Source organism: Dromaius novaehollandiae, chromosome 4, assembly GCF_036370855.1.
Source record: "Dromaius novaehollandiae isolate bDroNov1 chromosome 4, bDroNov1.hap1, whole genome shotgun sequence".
Classification (NCBI taxonomy): domain Eukaryota; kingdom Metazoa; phylum Chordata; class Aves; order Casuariiformes; family Dromaiidae; genus Dromaius; species Dromaius novaehollandiae.
This window is the reverse complement of record NC_088101.1, coordinates 25,729,160-25,751,415: the sequence shown is the minus strand read 5'-3', so window position 1 is coordinate 25,751,415 and position 22,256 is coordinate 25,729,160. Positions and strand designations below refer to the sequence as shown.

The window sequence follows — 22,256 nt, the reverse complement described above, 5'->3', positions numbered from 1 at the left end:
TCATTGTTCTCAGAGGAGGACAGGTCACTTCCTGAAAAATCCCTCTACTGGTAGTTCTGAGAGGGCTGTTACCCATCAACAAACCTAGAAGGGGTGCCACAAAAAAGGTGGCAGGGGAGGTAAAGTGTTTCAGTTTATTCTCCTCTACCCTGGAAGATACTAACAGTAGGAACCAGGAGTTGGGGAAGGATAGCTGATGAGAAGAATTTCACAGATTCTCCTGGTGAATTCCTGTGGAACATTTTAGTCCCTTTCAAAACAAGCCAATTGCTGAGCAACCATAATTGTCTTAAAATTTCTAACAGACCCAGGGTTTCATCCCATGAAACGCTATTATGAGGCCTAAGCATTCTGGTTTAGTTTTGATTTTCAGGACATGTCTTGCTGTTCACCATGCATTCAAGTAGAGGCAACTGAGTGAGTATAAGATATGCTGTCACTTTCAACCAGAGCATAATGTGGCCTTCAGTCCAACTGAAATATCAGTTAAAAAGCAGCAGCAGGCAGGAGTGAAAGCAAATAAAGTTATGTGTATGGCTGCAAAGAATGCAGCCAGTCAGCCACAAAAATCATTTTTAAAAGTGCAGTTCTAGTAGTCACGTCAAGAAGCATAAGACTGCAGATATCTCATGAGGAACACTCAAATAATACTCTGTTGAACCAGAATGGTGCAAAAGGTAAGCTGTAATCCTTAGCCATCGCCAATCCCCTCATGTCATTACATTAGTCAGTTACTCAGCTCAAGACAACATGCACAGACAGGGCATGCAGAACATGTCTATTATAAGTAAAATGAATATTCCTTCAGAGCCTCTTGTCCTGAAAGCAGATAACAGCTCCAGGCTACTGGACACATTAGGGCAGTTGCTTTGCACAGGTTGCAGAACACAGAAGAATTTTGCTTGCTCTTTCAGAAGTCCCTGGTAAGCACAGGCAAATGCCTTTTTTGCACCAGAGTCCTTCCAGAGTCCTTTCAGCCTTTCCACTGACACTGCTCTGTTAACTGTTGGGAAGAGGGCTGAGTCCTGACTGCTTCTGTCCTGTTACTCCTGCCTGTGGGACAGCAAACACAGGGAACTGCAGTAGCTCAGGAGGGAGCTGTAATTCCTTCTACAGAACAAGAAAGTCTCTGGTCTTTTCTTCCTTTTCTCACCCACTCTGAAGGCAATTCAGAGTTCATCTTGTCTGAATTCACGAAGTTTGGAGAAAATGTGCTTTCAGCAAATTATTCTGGTTTTGGCCTCACTTAATAACTGATGATTCTGAACTCCAAGATAGCATATATTGCACTGATCACAGTTACAAAACAGTCATTAGAAAGAACTGATGTGTGCAATGAGCAGTAGTGCTGGCTTGGTCCCCAGTTTACATAAAGGTTCTCTGCTATAAGAAACGGGAAGCATTTTTGAAGGAAAATGTAGCTCACTGTCACTATCTTATAAATGGAGAGGCTGAGACTCAGAGCTGTAAGTGACTTGCCCCACCTCATCTAGTGAGGTGATAACAGATACAGAAATAGAATTCGTGGTTTCCAGACCCTCTCCCCCTTCTGCCTACAAACACATCCTGCCACCCAAGAAGACCATTTGCCATGTCATCATCAGGCCATATCTGTGCAACACACTTTCTCCATCTATACAGCCCATGCTTTTTGTAAGCCTCACTTCCCTATCTACAGAGAATAACAACACTTCAGTACTTCAAAGGGTTGGAAGGAATAATTAAACTCAGGACTGCACTGCTCAGATATCATGCTAGTCAATACCTTGCAAGTATCTAAGATACTTAATAATAAATAAAATTGTTACATTTGGAGACTGTAGCCTTAATACTGTGCCTGAACTGTGCTGTTTGAATTATATAAATTAATGCCTTTAGATCACATACTCTGTCTTCTCTCCCTTCTTCATACAGGCAAGCAGACTGCCAGTCTTACAGACATAAACAAGAGGAGTATCAGTAAGAAGCTCACAGTATAGGTCTGTAAAATAAGTGCATTCAACACCGACATTTTCTACTCAGTTCACTGAACGGAATTACACTAAAGCATTCTGAGCACTCCTGTACCTCTTGATAAGCATCTGCAGGACGTCAGTCAAGCTTTCCATTAGAACGATAACTTCAGCATAGGTTAAGTCTCCGCAGGGTTTGCCATTGATAGACACCACCTCATCCCCCTCACACAGTCCAGCCTTAGCTGCTTTGCTCTTGCTGCGAACCTACAGTGCGTCAAAAACAAATTCAAAATTGCACAGTTAGTGTTCATTTGAAAACAATGGCAACCATGTCCCCAACTTACTTTTATCTGTACAAAAAAAGATGATCAATATTATTGATCATTTCCACATTCCTAGTAACACAAACCAAGAATTTGTCCCAGTTGAGGAGAATGCTGTTCTGGCCAGTAGTAACAAATACAAAAACTTCTGCTATACTGAGCTTGTAAGCTAGACATCATGTAGGCTGGAAATGTTTTTGAAAAAGGGAGGCATGGAAGTTTGGAACAACAATCACTCAATCAAAGTTTAGGAGAATGGCAAAAAAATCTCATTAGCTTCTCCCACAGATTACCAGAGTTGAAATCCAGGCCAAGATTTTAAAAGAAGAGTGTGTAAAGTCAGGCTTCTCTGGACAGAATGTCATACCTGCATGCCATTAGAGCTGTAGGTATACAGACTTCTGTTGTACTGGACACTTTTCCCTAGGTGCCCAACTGTAGAGTTAGATGCCAAACTATAAACATCTGAATAGTTGGAGGTCCTAAATCCACGTTAAGTAATCTAAATAAGTGCCTTGATTTATTAAAGTTAGTACATGCCTGTTATGGTTTAAGTCCCCACTTGAAGTACTCATTCAAGAATCTATGTGGCTTCATTTTTGCTGTTCCAGTCCTTTTTCCACTGACAGCATGTTATGACTTATCATAGTCATTGTATAACAAACTCTAGACAGCTTTAACACCACTCAAGGTATGCCATACAGTTGACTGCTATTTTTAAAGTACATATTTGGCAAACAGCATGTTATATTAACCAGTATGCTTGCAGGAGTCTATTTTAGAACTACACATACACATAAAAGGGTCGTCCTTGGGTTCCTCACTCTGAGTCTTCTACCTGTTGGTGTGAGTCCTTTGGCCTTATATTATATTCAATTGGTAAGGATAATATATTATTCTTACTGATCCTCATCTCATTTTCTTTGAATTTATTATAGAAATAATACAGTTCTACCACCTTCACAGCAGCAGTGTCAGTTCTCACTGTCTCCAGCAGAGCTACTTCTGATATATGCTGGACTGAAGGGGCGGTAGTCCCACTGACTCATGGAATTACCCCCATATACTATAGGGCCATTGAATGGGTACCTAGGAGGTATTTCTGGAGGCAATTTTGGAAAGTTTCTTGGAGTCCGAATGGTGTGTGGAAAAATAAAGAATAAGACTGCAAATGTTTTTCTGTGTGGGGCCATTTATCTTGGTTGTTTCAATTTATGAGTACCCGTATGTCATATTATAGCTTTCTGAGCAATGAAGAAACAGAAGCCTGGTGCATGCAGAAGCCAGTAACTACCTTGCAGAGGATGTAACATTTACAAATATGGCGTGGTATGCTGCTCTGTTTATCTTCCCTTAGGCATGAGCATAAACATGCTTGTACTTTGGGAAGAAATAATGGTTTAGACAGTGTTTAGAATGTTTTGCTTCATATATGAGCTAGGATTTGGGTTGAATTTTTGTTACTGTTTTTTGAAATAGGAGGGTATGCCATTCAAATTCTACAAAGCATTTTAGGCCTGGATATGAGTATTTAATATGGATGCCAGGAACAATTTAGGGTGACCCTTTTTTAAAAATCTGTAAACAGTCATTATAACAACATGTGTACTCTGAAACTGTGTAATGTGAAACCTCCGATGTGAGAGGAGCTCTTATTTCTGTTTATTACGTGTCTGAGAATTCGGGGTCAGTTCTGTAATATATTACCATTGTAACTGTCTCAGGAGAACAACTGTTACCCATTCCATAGCTTTTTAACATGAAAAAAGCAAAAGGATTTTTTATTGTACAATGGTAATAGGTCTACATGACTTGCTAGCCAGCTCAACTAGTTTCGTAAGTTTTTTGTCAGCCTCTTTGGCAACATTGGAAGAAGATAGACAAGGACGTTGCATTTCTCTAATGTTCTTGAGCCTGAAGCCATCGTCAGGGTGCACTGGCGCAGTTACACAGGGAAGCTTCTACTGCATTGCTCCACCATAACCTGTTCTGCTCAGCAAGGGCTGCTGTGCTGCCTTGCAAATTACCAAAAGCTGACAAGTTGTGGGATATTTGGACCTTTGTAGAAAAACTCAGCCCCTGTGTCGTGCATGGTCATGCATGAAAGAAATTGCTGTAAGGCACCACACCTCATGCTCTGGTAGCATTTCAGTGCATATGTACATTCAGGCAAACCTTCTGTCAGTATTATATGTCCAGAATTATCCAGATAAATCAAACCTTTAAAATGATTTTGTCATCACAAGATCACACTGCACATTCTGTATCTGTCAATGGTTCTCCTGACTGTATGTTGGCCTTTTTTCCAGCCTCCCCGGATGCACCTGTGTGGCCCCAATTTGAAGACTGACCATGTAAAATCACCTCAGCATTATCCTCTCTGTGATATTTCCATTGGGGGAGGAAAGAGGAGAGAGCACTGACAAAGACAAAACGAGCAAGGAATTTAGAGGGAAAAGTGGCAACTAATGATAGTCAGGTGAGGCACAGGTTTCTTATAGTATAGAAATAAACCATTATCATTTGTATTGCGCTAGCCTCAGGATTATCACCTGGTTACTCGGCAATATGTAGATTGGCTTTCCAAACAAGCTGTAGTTTTGTTCTGGTTTTGTTTATTTCTCTTCACAGAAAACCCACAAAAGTAGAAAAATATTTTATTCATGTAAACCAAAATATTCAGACTTTGACCACCACACTGGGAAACAAAAGCTGCCTTTGTTAGCACAAAAATAATATGGTGACACAGTGAGAAATTTTTATCTGGTTTTCAGGAATTTAAAGCAAGACAGATACGGACATAAAGCAGAAAAGAGTCTTCCAAAAGCAGTGGTTTGTGTTGCATTATGGTGCAGCCCAAGCTTTCTCAGTTATATGTCTCCTGTCTTCTTTGGGCTAAAGTTTCCTGTGGGAGAAAAAATATTCTTTCCCCTACAGTTTCTGAATGGGATCTCACTACTAGAAAAATATGTTCTGTTTGTAAATTTTTTTTAGTTTTTTACTGCTGGCAATTCTGATATAGCACAGTTAAGCTGAGCCTGCAGCATTCGTGCTGGACCTGTCTAGAGGCCAGCTGCTCCTGGGGAATGTTCTAGCACTCTAATCCCTTTTCCCTGGTGCTGCCTCTATTGCTCTTCTGCTGCCCTCTCACTTAGGGCTCTCCTTTTCTTTATTCAAGTTGTCTGTCAGGCACTGGTTAGTATGCCTCATCTTTCTTCTAATCGCAAAATTTGCAATGATACATCAATTGAAATAGTTGCTCTGAATTCCAGAAGACTTAAGGCAATCGCTGTGTGTGGTGTATTAGCACTGCAGCAGTATTGACCTTTCGTAGTCAATGCTGTGCGTGTTCTGCTCATAAGGAACTTTAGTTTTCTGGACATTTAACAGCAGTAAAGTAGTTGTATATAAATAGTTGTACACAAAGCTGACAACAGTCTTGGGGTTATTCTGATCCATTTGGTATAATACTCTCCTTTTTAAATCACCCTGGCGCTAGACAGTTTGTAGAACAGCACTGGATTACTTGGATAATTTACCTTATTTCCTTTCTGTTCCTGACCACTGCAGGGGAAATTGCTCTTATATCTTAAATTTTCTATTAGAAGGAATGCCCCATACTGCTTTAAAAAGTCAACTGCTGAGGAATTTCTCATATTCACAGAGAAGTTAATCTTGGGGAAGATGTGCTTTGTGAAACACCTTGCCTGAGTGTTTGCTCTCAGAGGCCCAGGGAAGGGCCAGGTCCCCCACAAGCTGCGCTGTACCCGCAGCGCCCAAGCCGCAGGAGCCCCCACGCAGCAGAAGGCTGCAAGAGGCTGAGAGAGGCCTCCTTCCCCCCTCACCTCACAGCTGATGGCAGGCAGCTGCTGCAGCAGGTGACTGGGCTTGGCCAGGGGCTGGTCAGGAGAGTCTTTAAAGACTCGGGCTGGAAACTGAGTGGGTGTGATGTAAGGAAGGTTAGTTTGTGGTTTTCAGTAGGTTAGTGTAGTGTGAGATTATTAGGCTGAGAGTCTGATGAAAGAGAGTGAATTTCTCTTTGTGGAGAAGGAACTGGGGGGGGGCACAGTGCTGAACATGGGGCCCTCTGCGGTGGAGTGCAAGTCTCAGTGCTGCGATGCACTGGTGAGAGAGCATGTTCTGGAGACACAAGTATGTGGGGAGAAGAAGCATAGCATAATAAATTACTGTGGGTCTGTGGTAGCTTTAGGGTGCTGTTGGGTTGCTATGGGTGCCAACAGTAGATGGTGATTTCAGTCAGTCTTTCATTCAGCTAAAGATGGATAAGCTGAGTGAATACACTGTGGCTGTACCCATGTTAGTGTGGATCAAAGGAGGGGTTTTGTAAAGAAAGCTAGTGCTGAGGGCCCAGCCTTTGTGCCTTGTGTGTTTACTTTAGGGTAGCTCTGTTCCCTTTCTGTGACCTGAAGACCCCTTGCTGTGTAGACTTTAGTAGATCTGCTCCTTTGCTTTCATCTGAAAGCAGTTCAGTTTGTATGATTCAAGACTGTTCCATTATATAAACCAGTATGTGTAAGTGAGGATAACAGGGAAACTTGCTTTGAAAAAATGTTATCCTAATGAAGCTAAAATGCTAAAGTAGATGCACCTGTTATTTGTTGTGGGCTACAAGTGTATGCACAGACAGCAACTGGGGCTCAGCTTACCAGCTGACTGCCTTGGTTGTGCATCTGAGCCCTATAGTATGCAGATCAGAGAGCTGAGGTATGTTGAACCTCATGACAAGGTCATTGGGTTGTAGCTTAATGCCAGGCAAATGCACTCTAGGACACCGCAGTCCTCATCCTCCAGCTGGCAAGATGAAGAAATTAATTGGAATGTTTTGTAGTGTTGCTCTTACCAGTGCATTTGGGAAAGATGATGTTTATCTTAGCATTCCTCTACTGTGCTGCTGGGAGTACACACCTGGATCTGGGAAGTAATTCTAAATGTAGCTGTGCTTCAGATGTAGCCCTGCTGAGCCTTTGTACTGACTGAGAAAACTAGCAGTCTGAGCACCAGCATAACCCATTTAGCTTAAACCTTTGTTTTTTAAAACGAAAAGACTTCTGTGGCTTAAAAATACACATGTTCTTAATTCAAAGCAGGCTTTCCAAACCTTCAGTTACTCTCAACTGTTTTCTGATCTTTTTCCAGTTTGCGAGTAGCTTTTGGAAAAGAGACAACAGAACAGAAAATGCTGACACTGGATGTAGAGGAAGCATACCTCCCTGCTACTTATGGTCTCTTGCTCATACACACAAGAGTAGCTTCTTTCACTGAGGGGTCACCTCTAGAAGATCCAGTTCAGCTGAACATCCTGTCTGATGCCTGAAGCCTCTTCTGAACTGCTGTATGGGTCTCAGGCTTGAACCCAGTATCAGTGAACCCCATTTACACATGTAAGTCTTCTGTAAAGCCACTGTTTAAAGTGTTAGCCTTGATGGCTGGCCTTGTTTTTATTTATGATAAAACATATGTTGCCCAAAATAGCACAGCTTACCAGGCAATCAGGACTTCTGTAGATCAGTTTTCTGTCTTCGTTATGTTTATGGCTTTAGTTATGTCACTGGCAAATTTTAACAGCAGTAGCTTTGTATTTTCTTTTAGACTTCTGATTTAAAAATTAGTAACTAAGGGTATATCCTTGTTAAGCACACTTCAGCTACTGTTACACCCATGTTGAAAACAGGTTACTTTCTGAGACCTACTGATTAGCCAGCTTTTCCAACAGTGCCTTTCATTGCAACTGCAAACAGTGCCCTTAGATGTCTTGCAGAACAGAGTGAATTCAGAACATCATTTAAGAAATATCTATTTAATAAATCCTTTTTACCAAAATAATCATCAACCTTAATTCTGTGATTACAAACAACCCTTATTCTATATAATCTCTTCAATCTCATTTTGACCTAATATTTAAACCTAATGTTTAAATGTGTCAGGTGTTGAGGTGTTAGAAATTCTTCATTCCAAAAGTTGTGACTTTTCTTGCTTAGAAAAAATAATCTATCTAGACCTGTAATAGATGTTTTATTCTACAAGCAAGTTCTAGCTACTTGCCACATTGCAGGACTTTCTGCATATAACATCAAGATTCTTAGTATAATTTCTGTGTTAGTATTTTCTGGCTCATAACTGAGTAACAATTAGTGGTTTATTGGCAATGAGCAAGTTTCTAAAGAAGGATTCCCTCCCCCCAAGGTTATAATATATGATCCTTATACTGGTTTGAGGCAGGAATATGCAGCTAACTGGAAAGTACAGATCAAACTTCCCGCTTAATGTCTGTATATTGTTTCACACTTGTAAGCACAAGTATCAGTTTTGTCTGTTTGTACTGAGGACTCTTTTTGGAGCATGAGAGTATCTTGTGAATGAAGTGACTGCTATAAGAGTTTTAGTCTTCCAGAAATACTGATCCTTTTACTGTTGGAAACATATAGGTCTAAAGTTAGAACAGAATGTCTGGGTTTGAGATAATGACTGTTCTACTGTATGTTCAGGGAGATAAAAATAGGAAAGAAGCAGAGATAACAAGTCTAAAGATATGATCAGAATACACTTTCAGTATGTGGGAAAGCAGACTGGAAGATGGGGGCTAGCAGTGTGGGCAAAGACATTGCCTCTTCTTTGTTCTAACCAGTATTAAAGCAGCAAGATCTTGATGCACTCCTTCTAGTAAATAATACTTTTCCTAAAAGAAACAGCTTAACTCTAACAATTTTTGGCACTCTGAGTACAGATCTGATGTTTCTGAATCTGAAGTTTTTTCCAGATACACAGTCTGACGGATACATTCCAACTTGAACAAAAGGGTGAACTTAAGTTAAAAAACAAAGTTAAGGGGACAATGTTCCAGAAATAATAAGGAAGTAAATTGACTTGAATATAAACTAGTCTTGACTGTAAAAGAACATACTGAACTATGAGAAATCTCCTTCAGTCCTGAAGAGATTCAAAATCAAAGTAAATGAACTTGTGTGCTGCTTGCTTACAAAGTGGCAAGTGGTACTACTACTTGTGCAAGTGGCAAAACTGAGCTCCGCATAGCTAAGTACAACATAGGCAAGCCTTTAATTGTTACAGTACTGCTAGTTGCTGCAACAAACTTAGCTAGGTGATGTGCTTCATTCAAATATATTCTAAGGCCAGCATATAAATAAGCTAATACAATTGATAATTTGATAGCATTAGCTCACATTTTCCAGAAGCTAGTTCTCATTAATTGTTTAGCTACATGTTCATCATAAAGTTCAGGATCAGAGATCAAAGATCAGTGTTCCCTGTACACAGTATTTAAAAAATGGCACTACATTTCTTCTATTATAAACCCTACAGCAAAGGCACCTAGCAAATGTATTTAAATGTATTATAAACTTATCTGTTGCTCTAACAGAATTAATAATGTGCAGTGCTTTATTATGAGCAGGAAGCAGATGTACTGAGTTGCCCGACTGTTAGCATATTAGTGCTTTTATTAGTATGAAATTAGAGAATTAAAAATGAAACTTCAAATGAACTGGATTCAGGTACAGTTTATTATGAGTTATAGGTCTAGGGCCTTGTTTTGCAATGTTTATGTGCATAGGAGTCCTTTACACAAGTACAGTAGCCTTTGGTTGGTAAGCTTTTATTTGTTAGATACAAACCTCCATATGGTAAATTAAGCCTACCTGTTAACACGTCTGGGTCTTTTAGTGAACTTTGCAGATCCTTTAAGTAGTTCAGACTCCAGGCTGGTAAACACTCTTCTTGCTAAAGACAAAATCCTGAGTGCCATCTCACAACTTAATGCACATCAGCATTTGCCAGAGCTCCTCAGGTCAAAGTGCCAGTCCTTCTGCTGAAAATGTTCTGAACTGTTCCAGGCAGGTGTGGCAGGGTGTGAAATATTTCATAGTCTACATAATCAGTAGTGATAACACTGTGACAAACTCAGCACCCTTTTTTTTTTTCTTTTTAATTGGGTTTACAATGAGAACACCTAAATGTATTTCCATCTTGACACTTTCTTGCCTATCCCCAAGCTTCGTCTTCCATCAGTAGATTTTCATTAATATGAGAGGTCTGCAAATCACAGTTCGTACCATTGTGGGCTGTATAAATTGATAAAAACTGTGCAAGCCTTCAGGAAAAAGGAATCTTTCTCCTTTGCATGGACTTTATAATATAGCTATTAGTGCCTATACAAAAATTCAAATATGAGTTTTCTGTTCCCAAGCAATGATATGCTTTGGTCATTTGTGCAAAATGAATACAAATAATGTTGAAGTTTGCTGATGTAGACTTTTTTCAATTAAAACTGGTTGTTCCTACTTTATTGTGATTGTTACCCCTTTCTATTCAAAGGTTTTCATGAGCTTGCAAACATTCAATTGCAACTCATTACTCTTACAGTGGGATTTGCAGAAAACTAAAGTTAATGTTTGCAGTTTCTAACTTGGAGTATTGACTTAAAGCTCTTCAGAAAAATATTAAAATTTGGAAATAAAATAAAACTCAGAAATACTGTTACTATCCATATAGGCACAGATGCTGTTATTCCTTTAGTGAACATTACCAAAGTACAAATGTGCAGTATCTGCTGTTCCTTCTCTTGTATACTGGAAGAGTTTTTCTCCTTTGGGACTGTATCATGGTCTGTAGTATGAACATGTTTTCTTACTTCTCCCTGAGCTTGTGCATTACTTTCTTGGTTACATCTCTTAATTGTTAATGCATTAGAGCATAATTTTAGGGGGTTATTTAAGGAAATTATTCTGGAATGTCTTGAGAAAATGTATGTTTAATAGATGACTATGTAGTTAAATCGAGTTTGATTTACCAAAGAACTCAGCTGTGACAAAAACATGTTTGTCACCTTCCCAGTCCTTAGTTTACTCCATTCAGTCTTCCCCATCTGTATCTAAACCTGTCAACATTTAAAATGGTATGTATAGTTTTCAATGCCTATGTTTGGTCCACTATGTCTGTGAACAAACTAGCAGTATCCAGCTTTAAATCAAGACCTCTGGAAGCAGAGACTTGTCATTCAGTCTGTAGATCCTGATACATTAAAGGAATCAACACCTTTGCTGGAATAACTCCATGAAAGATGCTTTGGCTCATGTCATGATTGGGAAGCTGAGTCTCAAATGTAATTGGTAGGCTGAATGTTTAAAGTTTTGAGGGATCTGAAGAAATAAAGGGAGGGGGGAAAAAAAAAACTAGACTACTTGTTTTAACAGTTAATAAATCTGAGCTTCTTGAAGTTAGCATGTACTTCTTTGTTGCTAATGTCTATGTGAAAATGCCATGCAGCTCTGGAGCTCACTCTGGATTTTCAGTCTCATGAAACTGGTACCTATGAGACACAGTTTATTATGCATTATATTTACCTATACAGCAGACTTCTGGTATGTGGTTAACATGCCACACTCATTCTAACCTGAGCATAACAATGCTGCCTTCAATACAAAAAGTAAATCTTCACAGCTATTATCGTGTCATCTCTTCTAACTACTTTGAGCAGTGTTTCAAATACTTCAACTAAATTTGCCTGAAATTCATCACGTTAATATTGCATTCTTGAAGGTCGTTGTGACACAGGCAAACTAGTTTCCTTCAGACTCGGTAACAGTAAAAGCCAGCATGTAAACTGTTCAGACAGGGCAGCTGCAGCTGCAGTGGAGGTCTGCCCACTCCCTAGCTCATCTGATTGTATGGGCGTGTGCTGCAGATCCTTGTCCCAAGAGCATGTTGGATGCTAAAGCTGGAGTGCTGTCTTTAGATGTTGTAAATTGGCTAGTTTCCTATATTGTCTTTTTTTAAGTCATTGTCCCATGATTTGGAGAGTGTATGTAGAATTTGCACAGTAAGACTATTAAAATGTCTGTTAATTTACTGGAGTGAACTTCTAAGCTCTCTTGAATGCTGTTCCTCAGAGGAAGCTTTGAATAATGAAGTATCCTGGGTTTGCAAGGAAATTGCAGAAATATTTCCTATCACAAATTTTTTTCCAATAGAAGGTTATTGATATTGGGAATCTGGCAGTTCAGTGTGTTCTCTTCTGCTTCAGGCCTTAAGGGAAAACTCCCAAACATGCCCACTTATGTAGAGGTGCCTTTCATGTCTGTCTGTGAAGTTAATTATCTTCCTGTAGTGGGTTTTAAAATGAAAAAGTAAAACAATAGAGAGATCAAAGAAGAAAGGAGTTGATATGTTCAGACACATTTTTCTGTTACTTGCTGTTCTTAGTCTCTGACATAATTCTTCAATAGCTGGATTAAAGCTAAAAAGTCTTTCCAGGATGCAAGGTAGGAGATTGCTGTTTGAGTTCATAGGAGTGCTGCCACTGATTATCAAGATCATCATTAGAATAGTTGAAAAGTGGTATAATGTTATACTAGTCTGGAGCAAAACATGTAATATAGGAGGTTAAACTGGATAAAGTGAAGGTACTCTAACTTTAAAGCCAGCTAATCTAGTTGACTGAAAAGGTTCTGGGTTCACTTGCTAACCAACAGCTAAAGCGAAATTTTAATTATGATTTACTCATGTAAAAGTTCATGCAACATTCTTGCAGAGTGGTGGTACCCATCTGATTATTGGTTTACTTATTGTTTAATTCTGTCCCCAGTCAGTCCTCTGGTTGCACTGTGTGCGCAAAATTACACTGCTTGAATGCAATGGTTCAATTTGGTAACTGTTGTCTCTTCCTTCCCCTAATATGAGAAGAATATATATAAAGGTTCAATTCTCTTCCTGGTATATTTGACAAGTGCGGAAGAATCAATTTTTCTGGTACAGCTCCTTATACATACTGTCATGGGAGGGTTAAAGAACATGTTATACTACTTACATATTGACAGAGCACTTGTGCTGTTTGGAACCAGGGAGCAGACTGATCTCTGAAAAGAAAAGCTTGCTCAAATTCCCCAAAGCTGTGCTTAATGTACTAGTGTATCATCTTGCTAGTGGTTGCCTTTCTCTGGCAGAAATCCAAAGCTAGCAACTGAAGAAGGGATGAGATAATGACCTCAGAAATACTGATCTGGTATGCTGGCAACACAGCAGATTTCCCAATAGTGAGCTCTGCTACAGCACTTTAAAGTCTTACTCATTTTGCACAGCACTCAGTGTGTAACCTGGCTATGGATTACTATTTTTTTTTTATTAGGCGATGAGTTTCTTTGGGATGCACTAGTGCATACTTGTAGTTGATGCATCAAAAGGAAAACACTGTTTTTTGCTAGCACTGCTTGTGACTTGATGAACATGTGACAAGGAAAGGAATGATTCTGCTGCTGCCTCTCAGTGGCATGGCTGTGCCTTGTCTGCTCTATTTCCATTCCCTTTTTTTTTTTTTTCTTACCTTGCTTGAATGGTGACTGGCTTTATGCTTCCCGGCTTGTTTTTCAGTCCTAATGAACTTAGCTTTCTTCATGAAGATTGTAGCTATATTCTCATTTTCTCCCTCCCCCCCCTTTTTTTTCTTTTGTGCAGAGAGCAATAATTGAATTGTTATTGCTTCTTTGGTATTCAGAAAATAAAGAAGCATTATTGAGTGCTTTAGTATACAGGTAGCATGAAGAGCTCTTTCATTACAGCCTAGTCTATGGCCAGGAGAAAATAATTTCTATGATGGTTAGGGCTAAGGGAGGATAATATGGCCTAATATAGACCAGATGTAGATATGTCTGTAAATTGCTACTGAGCAGTTGTTGGCAACATTGGAAGTTCTACAATAAATGGTGTTCGTGGTCAGTATATCCTAGCCCAGTCTTGGTCTGACCTCGTCATGGATACAGACAGTGGTACTGCTGTGTACTTGCACTGTTAATATGGTCTCTAGACCGTGCACTTGAGACCACTTCTAATAGAAAAAGCAGCACTATCATTCTACCAAAATTACAATCAAAAGGCAGGTAAGTGAGAGGTAAAAAGCAACACTGCCACCTGAAAATAGATATCTTCTAGTGGTGCTAGGATATTACTTAATACTAGAATGTACACACTGTTACAACCAGAACAGCTTTTGTAGCCTAGGCATCTGGCTGCTGGTGGAAGAAGACAAAATGTGTGAGAAGTAACTAAAACTTAAAGCCATTTCAGAGCGGGAAGTCCATTGCTTCAAAGGACATCCTCTAGTGCTTTTTTTTAAAAAAAAAAAAAAAAAAAAAAAAAAAAAAAGATTCTTTTCCTGTTTCCCATAATTGAGACAGAAGGAGGAAAAAATGGCCATATACTTCCTGTCTGTGTAAATGAAAAATACATGATAGAAGTTTTTTCTTAGTCACTTCTATTAAGTCTGTGTCACACCATGCAGTACTGCAATACAAAAATGCATGAACTAAAAGTAGGATCGCTGTATGAGGAAGATACTGAACAGGCATGCCTGAACCCTGCCAGCAACTGCCATCCTCTAGGAAGAGGAGTTGTGGTCCCTTGGAGTCAAATGGAAAAAAAAAAAATAGGAGGCAGTGACTGAGGGTGGAGTGCTGGAGTCAGGAAAATAGCGCAGCTGCTAAAATATGTTCATATGGCTTTAACTGGAACACAGGGATTATATACTGTGAAGGGGTTTAGGAATGAGCTGGTTTAAATTTCTTGGGCAAAATCTATGGTGCCAAGGCAAGTCCCTTAGAAAAAGCATGTTACACCAACATGATTACAAGTTTGCTTGACCAAGCTAATCTTGTTGAGGAGAGTTCAAATATGCCTGTATTGAGCTCTCTCCCAATCATTAATTGCATATTCCTGATTCTTTGAATTGCCATGCTGATTATTCCATTAATTTAGTCTGAGCTGATATCAGAATATATAATTACTTGTGTTTATCCTTTTAAAACATTGGCACAACACTAGATTCCCTCACCCCCTCCAGGCCTTTGACACTTAGCACCATGTTCTGACTTAATGACAGTCAACATCAGCTATCCAGAGGCCTATTCAGAGAGCTTTCAAAATTTCTGAATGTCATTTAAAAAAAGAGCAAAAGCTCCGACTGCTTTTGCAGCAATTAAACAGATCTTCCTGTGCAAAATGCGCTGATGTGGATGCTGGCTTTTTTTCAGTTATTAGCTGCATGTGACAGTATGGAGCTAAGGTTTCAGGCTCAGCGCAGAATTGGGGGAACAGCCTGGATCCTGGTATTTCTGCTGTGATGAGTAATAACATCAGGGGGCAAATGAGCACCATTCTTGGAGTGGGTTAATGTCGGCTGAGGCCTAGGGCCTCAATGTGAAGTTAGTAAGCATGCTTACCGATTCCACATGTCAATAGTGGAGGCTAGGTTGGTGGGAGGAAGAATTAGTGGATCCAAGCTATGCTATTTTGGTTCATAGCTTAAAGCTGTGAAATCAGTTAGGATAAAACTTGCTCTGGCTGACTTCTCTGTTGTAGGTGGGATGGCCAACCCTCTGCATTGGTTATGGGCTCCTAAACCAAAGCTACAATTGGCACTAGCACAGATGCTGAGGTCAATGCTGAGAGGCCAGATTATTGTCTCTGATTAAGGCAGAGTTGGTGCCAAATTAAGGACTTGTTTGCTCTGAGTGCTTCTAACTTGAGGGCAAATTGAGGGGTCAGTCCCACGTACTGCTTCAAACTCACTCCTATGATTCCAGGCAAAGGAAAAAGAGCAAAGCAGTGTTTACACAGAGCAAACTTGCATTCAGTCATTGTGAAATGGGTCTTAAGGTCTTAATAGCCCTGGCTTTGCCTAGACTACTCTGAGCTTCAGTGAAGTTTGGAACTGCCTGGCGGTTTGTCTTGGGAGAACTGAGGCTGGCTTGTGAGTTTCAGCTGCAGTTAGTTTTCATGTACCTCAAATATATAAACTAAGCTATGTAATCTAGGCTTAACTGATTCCTGAGAATAAGCTTATGAATGAGGTTTGAGGCAGATTTGCAAGTCTCAGCTGTGCCTGGTTATAGAGCACACATAGCTCTTAGGCTGGGTTTGATAATTCATGGTCTTCTGCTAGGAAAATGTTCCGAATGACCTTTGGCACAGACCTAAGCAATATTAGAATATGTATTATGCCAGGAACATCCTTGGGAGCCTCAGACCACTTTCTGCATCTTCCTTGCTGTGGTCAAGGTGGTAAGGAAAGAAGTTGCATAGTGTGAATGGCTTAGTGCTTTGTGCTTCAGACTGATCCATACTGGCCCAGGGTGCTATGCTGTAGCTGAGCAACACCTAGAGTCCAATGCTCCGCACTCTCTTGCTTGGCTTTCCTGGTCAGCATAATATATTAAAATACTTAACTGGGGGTGGGAGAAGTTGACATCCAGCTGGTCTATAAGGACAAAGTGAGGTTAAACTGGAGTCATCAGTCATGCTAATATGCTTGCCTGGATGGGATTGACACTTCTGTCAGTCCTATTTACTCATCTGTTTCTACAAACACTACTGTAGAAAAAATCTGCTCTCCTTTCTCCACTTACATTTTAGAACTGTTCAGTCTCAGCCTGCAGTTGCACAGTGAGGAGAGATCTGGGCCAATCACTGAACATACTGCTTGTATGTGCAATGGTAGTGCTGGGAAACCTTACTCAAGTTTGGATATTGGGAGAGGCAAGGAGGACAGGCAGGGAGAGGAGGGAGGGTGGGTTCTTATTACAAATCCAGATAAGAGAGAGCACATTTGGTCCTTAGTGCAAAACTAGTCCAGTGATTGTTAAATCCGTATTCAGTCTCAAATCCATTCCCAGAAATGGTATTGTTTATGACAGTCCCCTAACATTATGTCATGCGTTTGCAAATATACAAGCATGGCATATGGTCATCTGCCCAAAAGGAATAGCAAAAGCAGCATGAAAAAACAAATGTGTTCTTATAGGTTTCTGTTTCACTGGAGGCTGTAGCTATCGCTGTCAGTGATGTCAAGGCTATACTGAAATGTGTGCCCAGTGAGGTATTTCTTGCTACTTGCCTCACTGGCTAGGCAGCAATTCAGTCAACACCAGAAGGATTGTGAAGAGGTAACAAGTTCTGCCTCACTTCCAATGAAGAAAGCAGTGGCTCAGTGTTTGTAAGAGCCTTCTGTTCGTACAGTGCTCAGCACAGTTGGGCCAGATCTCAAATCCTGGGGTAAGGGGGCTTTGGGGACTTCATTAGTACAAATGACTCAGATTGTTCAAAGAAACACAATAACATAAGCAGCTGGTAAATGCAGCATCTAGATAATATACTTTAAACAGTTATAATACCATGCACAAATACAGTGGTGAATGCCTGCTCTTAAAAGGAGAACACAAAGCTCCAAGTCACTGGAGAAGTGTGAATCAAACACTTAGCTCCAACTCAGCTGAGAGCTTAATACAGGGACCAAGTTCCAGCTGCCATTATTTGTGGTCATCTTTAGCTGGACTGTTCAGTTAAATAAACACTATTACAGACTGCATAAAATAGTCCTCTGTGAAAGCTAGTAGCTTTATTTGCCAGGATTTCACATTAAACTTCATGATGTTGTTCTCTCCTGAGCTATTTTTCTCACTTTTCAAAGTAATTCAGACTCGAGCTTTTCTACTTTCCTCAAAAATTGTCCATTAGCAAATTTCAGTATTTCCTGTCTCACTGTTTAACCCAAGTTTCACTATTCTCTGGTGTTTCTTTACTTCTCTGATTCTTCATATCTTAGCCAAATATAATTTTTTTCCATTAAACACTCTAATGGCTCTAGCCATGCAATAGTGTTTCAGACAAAACTTTCCAGGACTCACTTTAAGAAAAACAAACAACAACAAACATGCAAATCTGATAGCTTCTCTCTCAATTAGAGTGTGATGGTTTTTAAACAACCTTTCAAAACTGAAGTCAATAACAGGCCTAACAGTCTTAGTACTTAGAACAGAGAGCTTTGAAAAATAGGGTGACTATTACATGGATGCTGATACAGAGGTCCACATAGCTGCCTGCAGTGTCATCTGCCTGCTGTACTGGACAGCTCCTCTTTTGTGACTCATCAGGGGATTTGGGTGCTCCTCAGCCTCAGATCTCCTTGACAGCTGAAATAAAGCTGGCCAGAAAAGCAGCAGTGGTGCCTTGGAGGATGGATGGACACTCACCACATGCATGCTTACCAGGAGAGGTCAATGCCCTGCTTCTGCTTTGCCCTCCCAGCAAAGGAGGCAAGGTTTCTGTGCTTGTGCTGGAGGCTCTGATGAAGGAGCAAACAGTAGATGGAGATCCTGAAAAGATGTTCCTGAAATCTCCAGGGAACTAGGATACAGAGCTATTCTCACGGTGGACTTTACCCCTTGCCTAATAACATCACTGAGCAGGTTATTTAGACCTGTGCTTTCACTTAAACAATTAAAGCCCATAACCTGGCATGGAAACTTCTTTAGACTAAGCCTGAAAAGAATTAAGACTCAGTTGATGTTCAGAATTTACCTGGGTTTAATCTGATGAAGCTTTAAAAAGATCATAGCTGAACTAACTGATCTAGGTCCTCATAAAAATCTTCTTTCAAGTGTACAAAATAGTTGTAACAGAAATAGATGTAAGTGTGTCTGTACTGCCTGTTGCAGAGATTTACTTTGAAACCCCCTCAGTCAACTGTGAAACCTTTCTTATGCAGGCAGTCCTTGAACCCATTTGTCAATTTGTATATGTTTCATAGGATTGACATGGAGATCAGTATTCTTGAGCTGCTTTTCAATTCTTAAATAAGATACTATGTAAGGCCATATATCAGAATTTCACTATGGGACCAACCAGACTGAAAATGCAGTATCTTGAAAGTAGAGTATGAAACTTTCAGTGGAACTGAGGACTGAAAGATCCTTTCTTCACAAGGTAGACTAGAATCATGCCATTTCCTTAGGATTTTAAGGTCAGTATTCACTTGTAGTTGTAAATTTAGGAATAACAGCACTTTCAATTTCATGTTAAATATGCTACCAGGGAGATATTACAATAATGGAGGAATAACATCTTTTAATATGGTGAATGTTTAGTTGTAGTGAGAGACCACTGAAGAAATACTGTTTTATTTGGACTGTGACTGTGAAAGCTAAGCCAGACTTCTAGCTCCCATGTCTGTGGGCAACCTGTGGCTGTTGTCTTAGCATAGTCATGTCTGAGCAAGCCTGACAGAGGTGCTGAGCTCTATTTAATGCTCATGGATTTAGTTCTCTGAGGAATTGGACCTATTTGTAGCCTCCAATTCAGGCATGCTGGTGGAGTTATTGGCTTTTTCTGTGTCTGACTTTGGTAAGAGTGGGTAGTAAGCATCTTTGAAAACTAGACCAAGAGGATTTGTTCCCCTGCCCTTTCTATGTATTCCTAAGCGGAATGTGTGTGTGAGAATTGAAAAAACTGCTGTGTTGGTGTGCCAGATTTGTTTGTTTTTATCATCTGTTCTTCTGTCCTCGGTGCAAGTGCTGGGATTAAGGGTATCTTGCCCAATTGGGCAGCCTAGGAAAGACTGGCAGTTGTGTACTAGGGTCAGGGGGAAGAAAGAGTATTATTTTTGCAGAGCTGTAAATCAAGCACCTTTTTTTAATTGCTTTTTTTCTAAGATGCTATTGGTGCAATAGCACTGGCTGCAAACAAAATCTCACTCGAAGTTCATGACAGGACAGGTCAAGCATTTTGCACATTTGTGAGACACTTGTAAAGGAACTAGAGTGCACTTTCCAAAAACTTCAGTTTGAAATGCAACAGTTTCCATGCTGCCTGGCACTTCAATGTCAAAGAGACTTCTATTTTTAGAGAGAGATTCTACTCAAAGAGCTATATAAGGCTGTGCTGGGGAGATCACTACTTGTGGGGTGTTTTTTTCTTTTAGTAATAGTATATGAGAGTGCTAGTTACTCGGGAGAAAAAAGACCTGATTCTTCTGTGTAAAAACTGGGAAACACAAGGATATTCTGATTCCAGTTGATGTTTCTGAGGGGAGAGGGAACTGAGATCAGGACTAAAGACCTAGTATTTGGTTTTGAATATTACTCTGATTCCTCTCTCAAGCTCTTGAAACAATTGCTTTAGTCATTAAAAATATCAGAGGCTCCTTATCAAAACTGATGATGCAAGACAGAAAGGGTGGTTCCAAGTAGTCTGCTAACAAAAGACAACTTACTGTGCAAACAGGTAGCAACACTGGGAAAAAAAACAGCAAATTACCTTCATATCTAAAGCAATCAAAGATAAAGTAGTGAGGCTAAGAATAGTAGTCACAGTTAATGGCAGAAGAAAGCTGCAGTGTCTGAAATGCTGGCTTTTAGCATGGTTCACTACAGAACTTCTTTGAGACCTGTTGTTTCCTCATGTAGAATCATCCAGCAAACACACAATTTTGTAATATTAATCCCTAATTTTGTATAAATGGACAAGAAAAAGGTATGAACGTAATTAAAACTGTGTTCTCAATTAACTTTCTCAGTGTTACTTCTACTGGTGTTTTAAGAAAACTCTTTGGATTCCAGGGAATAATTTGTGTATAAAAAGAGGGAGCCTTTTGGGTTTGGTAGAGCTCTTTCAGAGGCAGCCCAGGTAGCAGAACTGATCCTGCTCTTGATTCTGGTCTTAACTTGCCTTGGTTTTATACCTTGCTAGTTATGATATAACCTGTTTGGCTTCAGGCACATAAAATTATGAAGAGGAGACTATCTGAATTAAGAGTGAAAAAAACATGGCAATCGGAAGTGGTGTCCATGTTCCAGGAACATAAGGAAAAAGAGCAGTCGTGTGGCATGCAGAGGACAGGCTAAGGCAGGACTAGCTGGTAGCAAGGCAGAAGCATAGACAGCAATTACTAAGTAGTTTGAACTAGGGAAATTCCTTCATCCACCCAATACACTGAGCCATGAACAGCAAGAGGAGCAACATTGTCTGCTGCTTTTGTATTTGTTATTCAGAATAAATATTATTATTGATCCTGAAGTGTGTTTTTTAGAACCCTTAACATACACTGACTTTTAATAATAACCAAGGACCAGTATGCATCAGAGGTAGTTGAGGTACATTGGGGAGCTACTGCTCTGGCCAAACTACTGTGCATGCAGGTACCTCTGCAGTCTTGTTGCTGAAATCATCTTTATATACTAACTATATTGCTTTTGAATATTGGGCAGGAACAGAACAATTGGATGGCACTACTTATATTTTGGGGTTTTTTTTTGTCTAAGTATAGGGGCTGCACCTAATAAAAAATAAATTATAAAGAGATCAATTAGCTAAAGAGAAAGTAAATTTTAACAAGTCTTCACACTTTTAAATAAAGCAACACTGCCCCTTAGTGGCAGATTTCTGGGCCACTCCAAAAAGTCATGCATGTAAATTTAAGTGCTTTTTTTAGTGCAAATATACTAGAGCAGTATAGTGTTACTTTATCACCAGAGCATCTAGGAGCTATAGACATAAGCTATAATAATTCCCAGGTAATTACAGTAATTGTAAAACATTGTTGAATTTAAGGAGCCTGGTCATAACTGCGGTATGGTTCTGTTGAAGTCCTATTGCAATGTCATGTTGATTCCTGACGTAGCTTGGCAAAACCATTTCCTCACTCCTCCCAGTCCATCTAGCAGTGCCTAACTCTGAGCTGAAACTTTCTTCTCCCTCTTTCCTATGAAGTGCCTCTATACCTTTCCATGCCTCACTGAGAAAGCACCCAAGGAATCTTTCCATTGCAATTCCTTCTTCCTTCTTAAATGTCATCTGTAGTGCTGGCTTACTCTGCAGCAAAGACATGTTCCTAATTTGATCCACTTCCCAGCTGTCTCAGACAGGAATCCCAGGCTCCCTTTCCCCAGTTCCTGAGCATTCCTTCTGGAACTAAACAAATCTCTGCAGTCTCCCTAATGAGTAGTTGGTTAAGCTTGTAAGGATTAATTTAGACTTCTGTGAACTATGCATTCAGATGGTAGTGAATGTTGTACTTTTATTAATTAAAAAAATAGCCATTTTATGTTATTGAAGATATTTGTTAAAATGTTGTACATCTGGTCTGTCAGATGTCTTAGTGTGTACCTGTTGTATATAT

The 22,256-nt window shown here is 39.9% G+C and overlaps 1 protein-coding gene and 1 long non-coding RNA gene across 3 annotated transcripts in view; one reads left to right on the top strand and one right to left on the bottom strand.

Moving 5' to 3' along the window:
* The window catches only part of LOC112980892 (uncharacterized), a 166,675-nt gene that overhangs the window by 90,898 nt on the left and 53,521 nt on the right, over nucleotides 1–22,256 (top strand). Inside the window, exons 7-8 of one of the 2 annotated variants that reach the window (XR_010388940.1) lie at nucleotides 1,915–1,979; nucleotides 4,588–4,757. The exons of the other annotated variant lie outside the window; for it this stretch is intronic. This is a non-coding gene — a long non-coding RNA (uncharacterized LOC112980892). The remainder of the gene's footprint in view (nucleotides 1–1,914; nucleotides 1,980–4,587; nucleotides 4,758–22,256) is intronic. 2 annotated transcript variants of the gene reach the window in all.
* SYNPO2 (synaptopodin 2) overlaps nucleotides 1–22,256 on the bottom strand; it is a 99,190-nt gene that overhangs the window by 31,630 nt on the left and 45,304 nt on the right. The window contains exon 2 of the mRNA XM_026096097.2: nucleotides 2,068–2,219. Within this exon, the coding sequence (XP_025951882.1) occupies nucleotides 2,068–2,219 (152 nt within the window). The remainder of the gene's footprint in view (nucleotides 1–2,067; nucleotides 2,220–22,256) is intronic.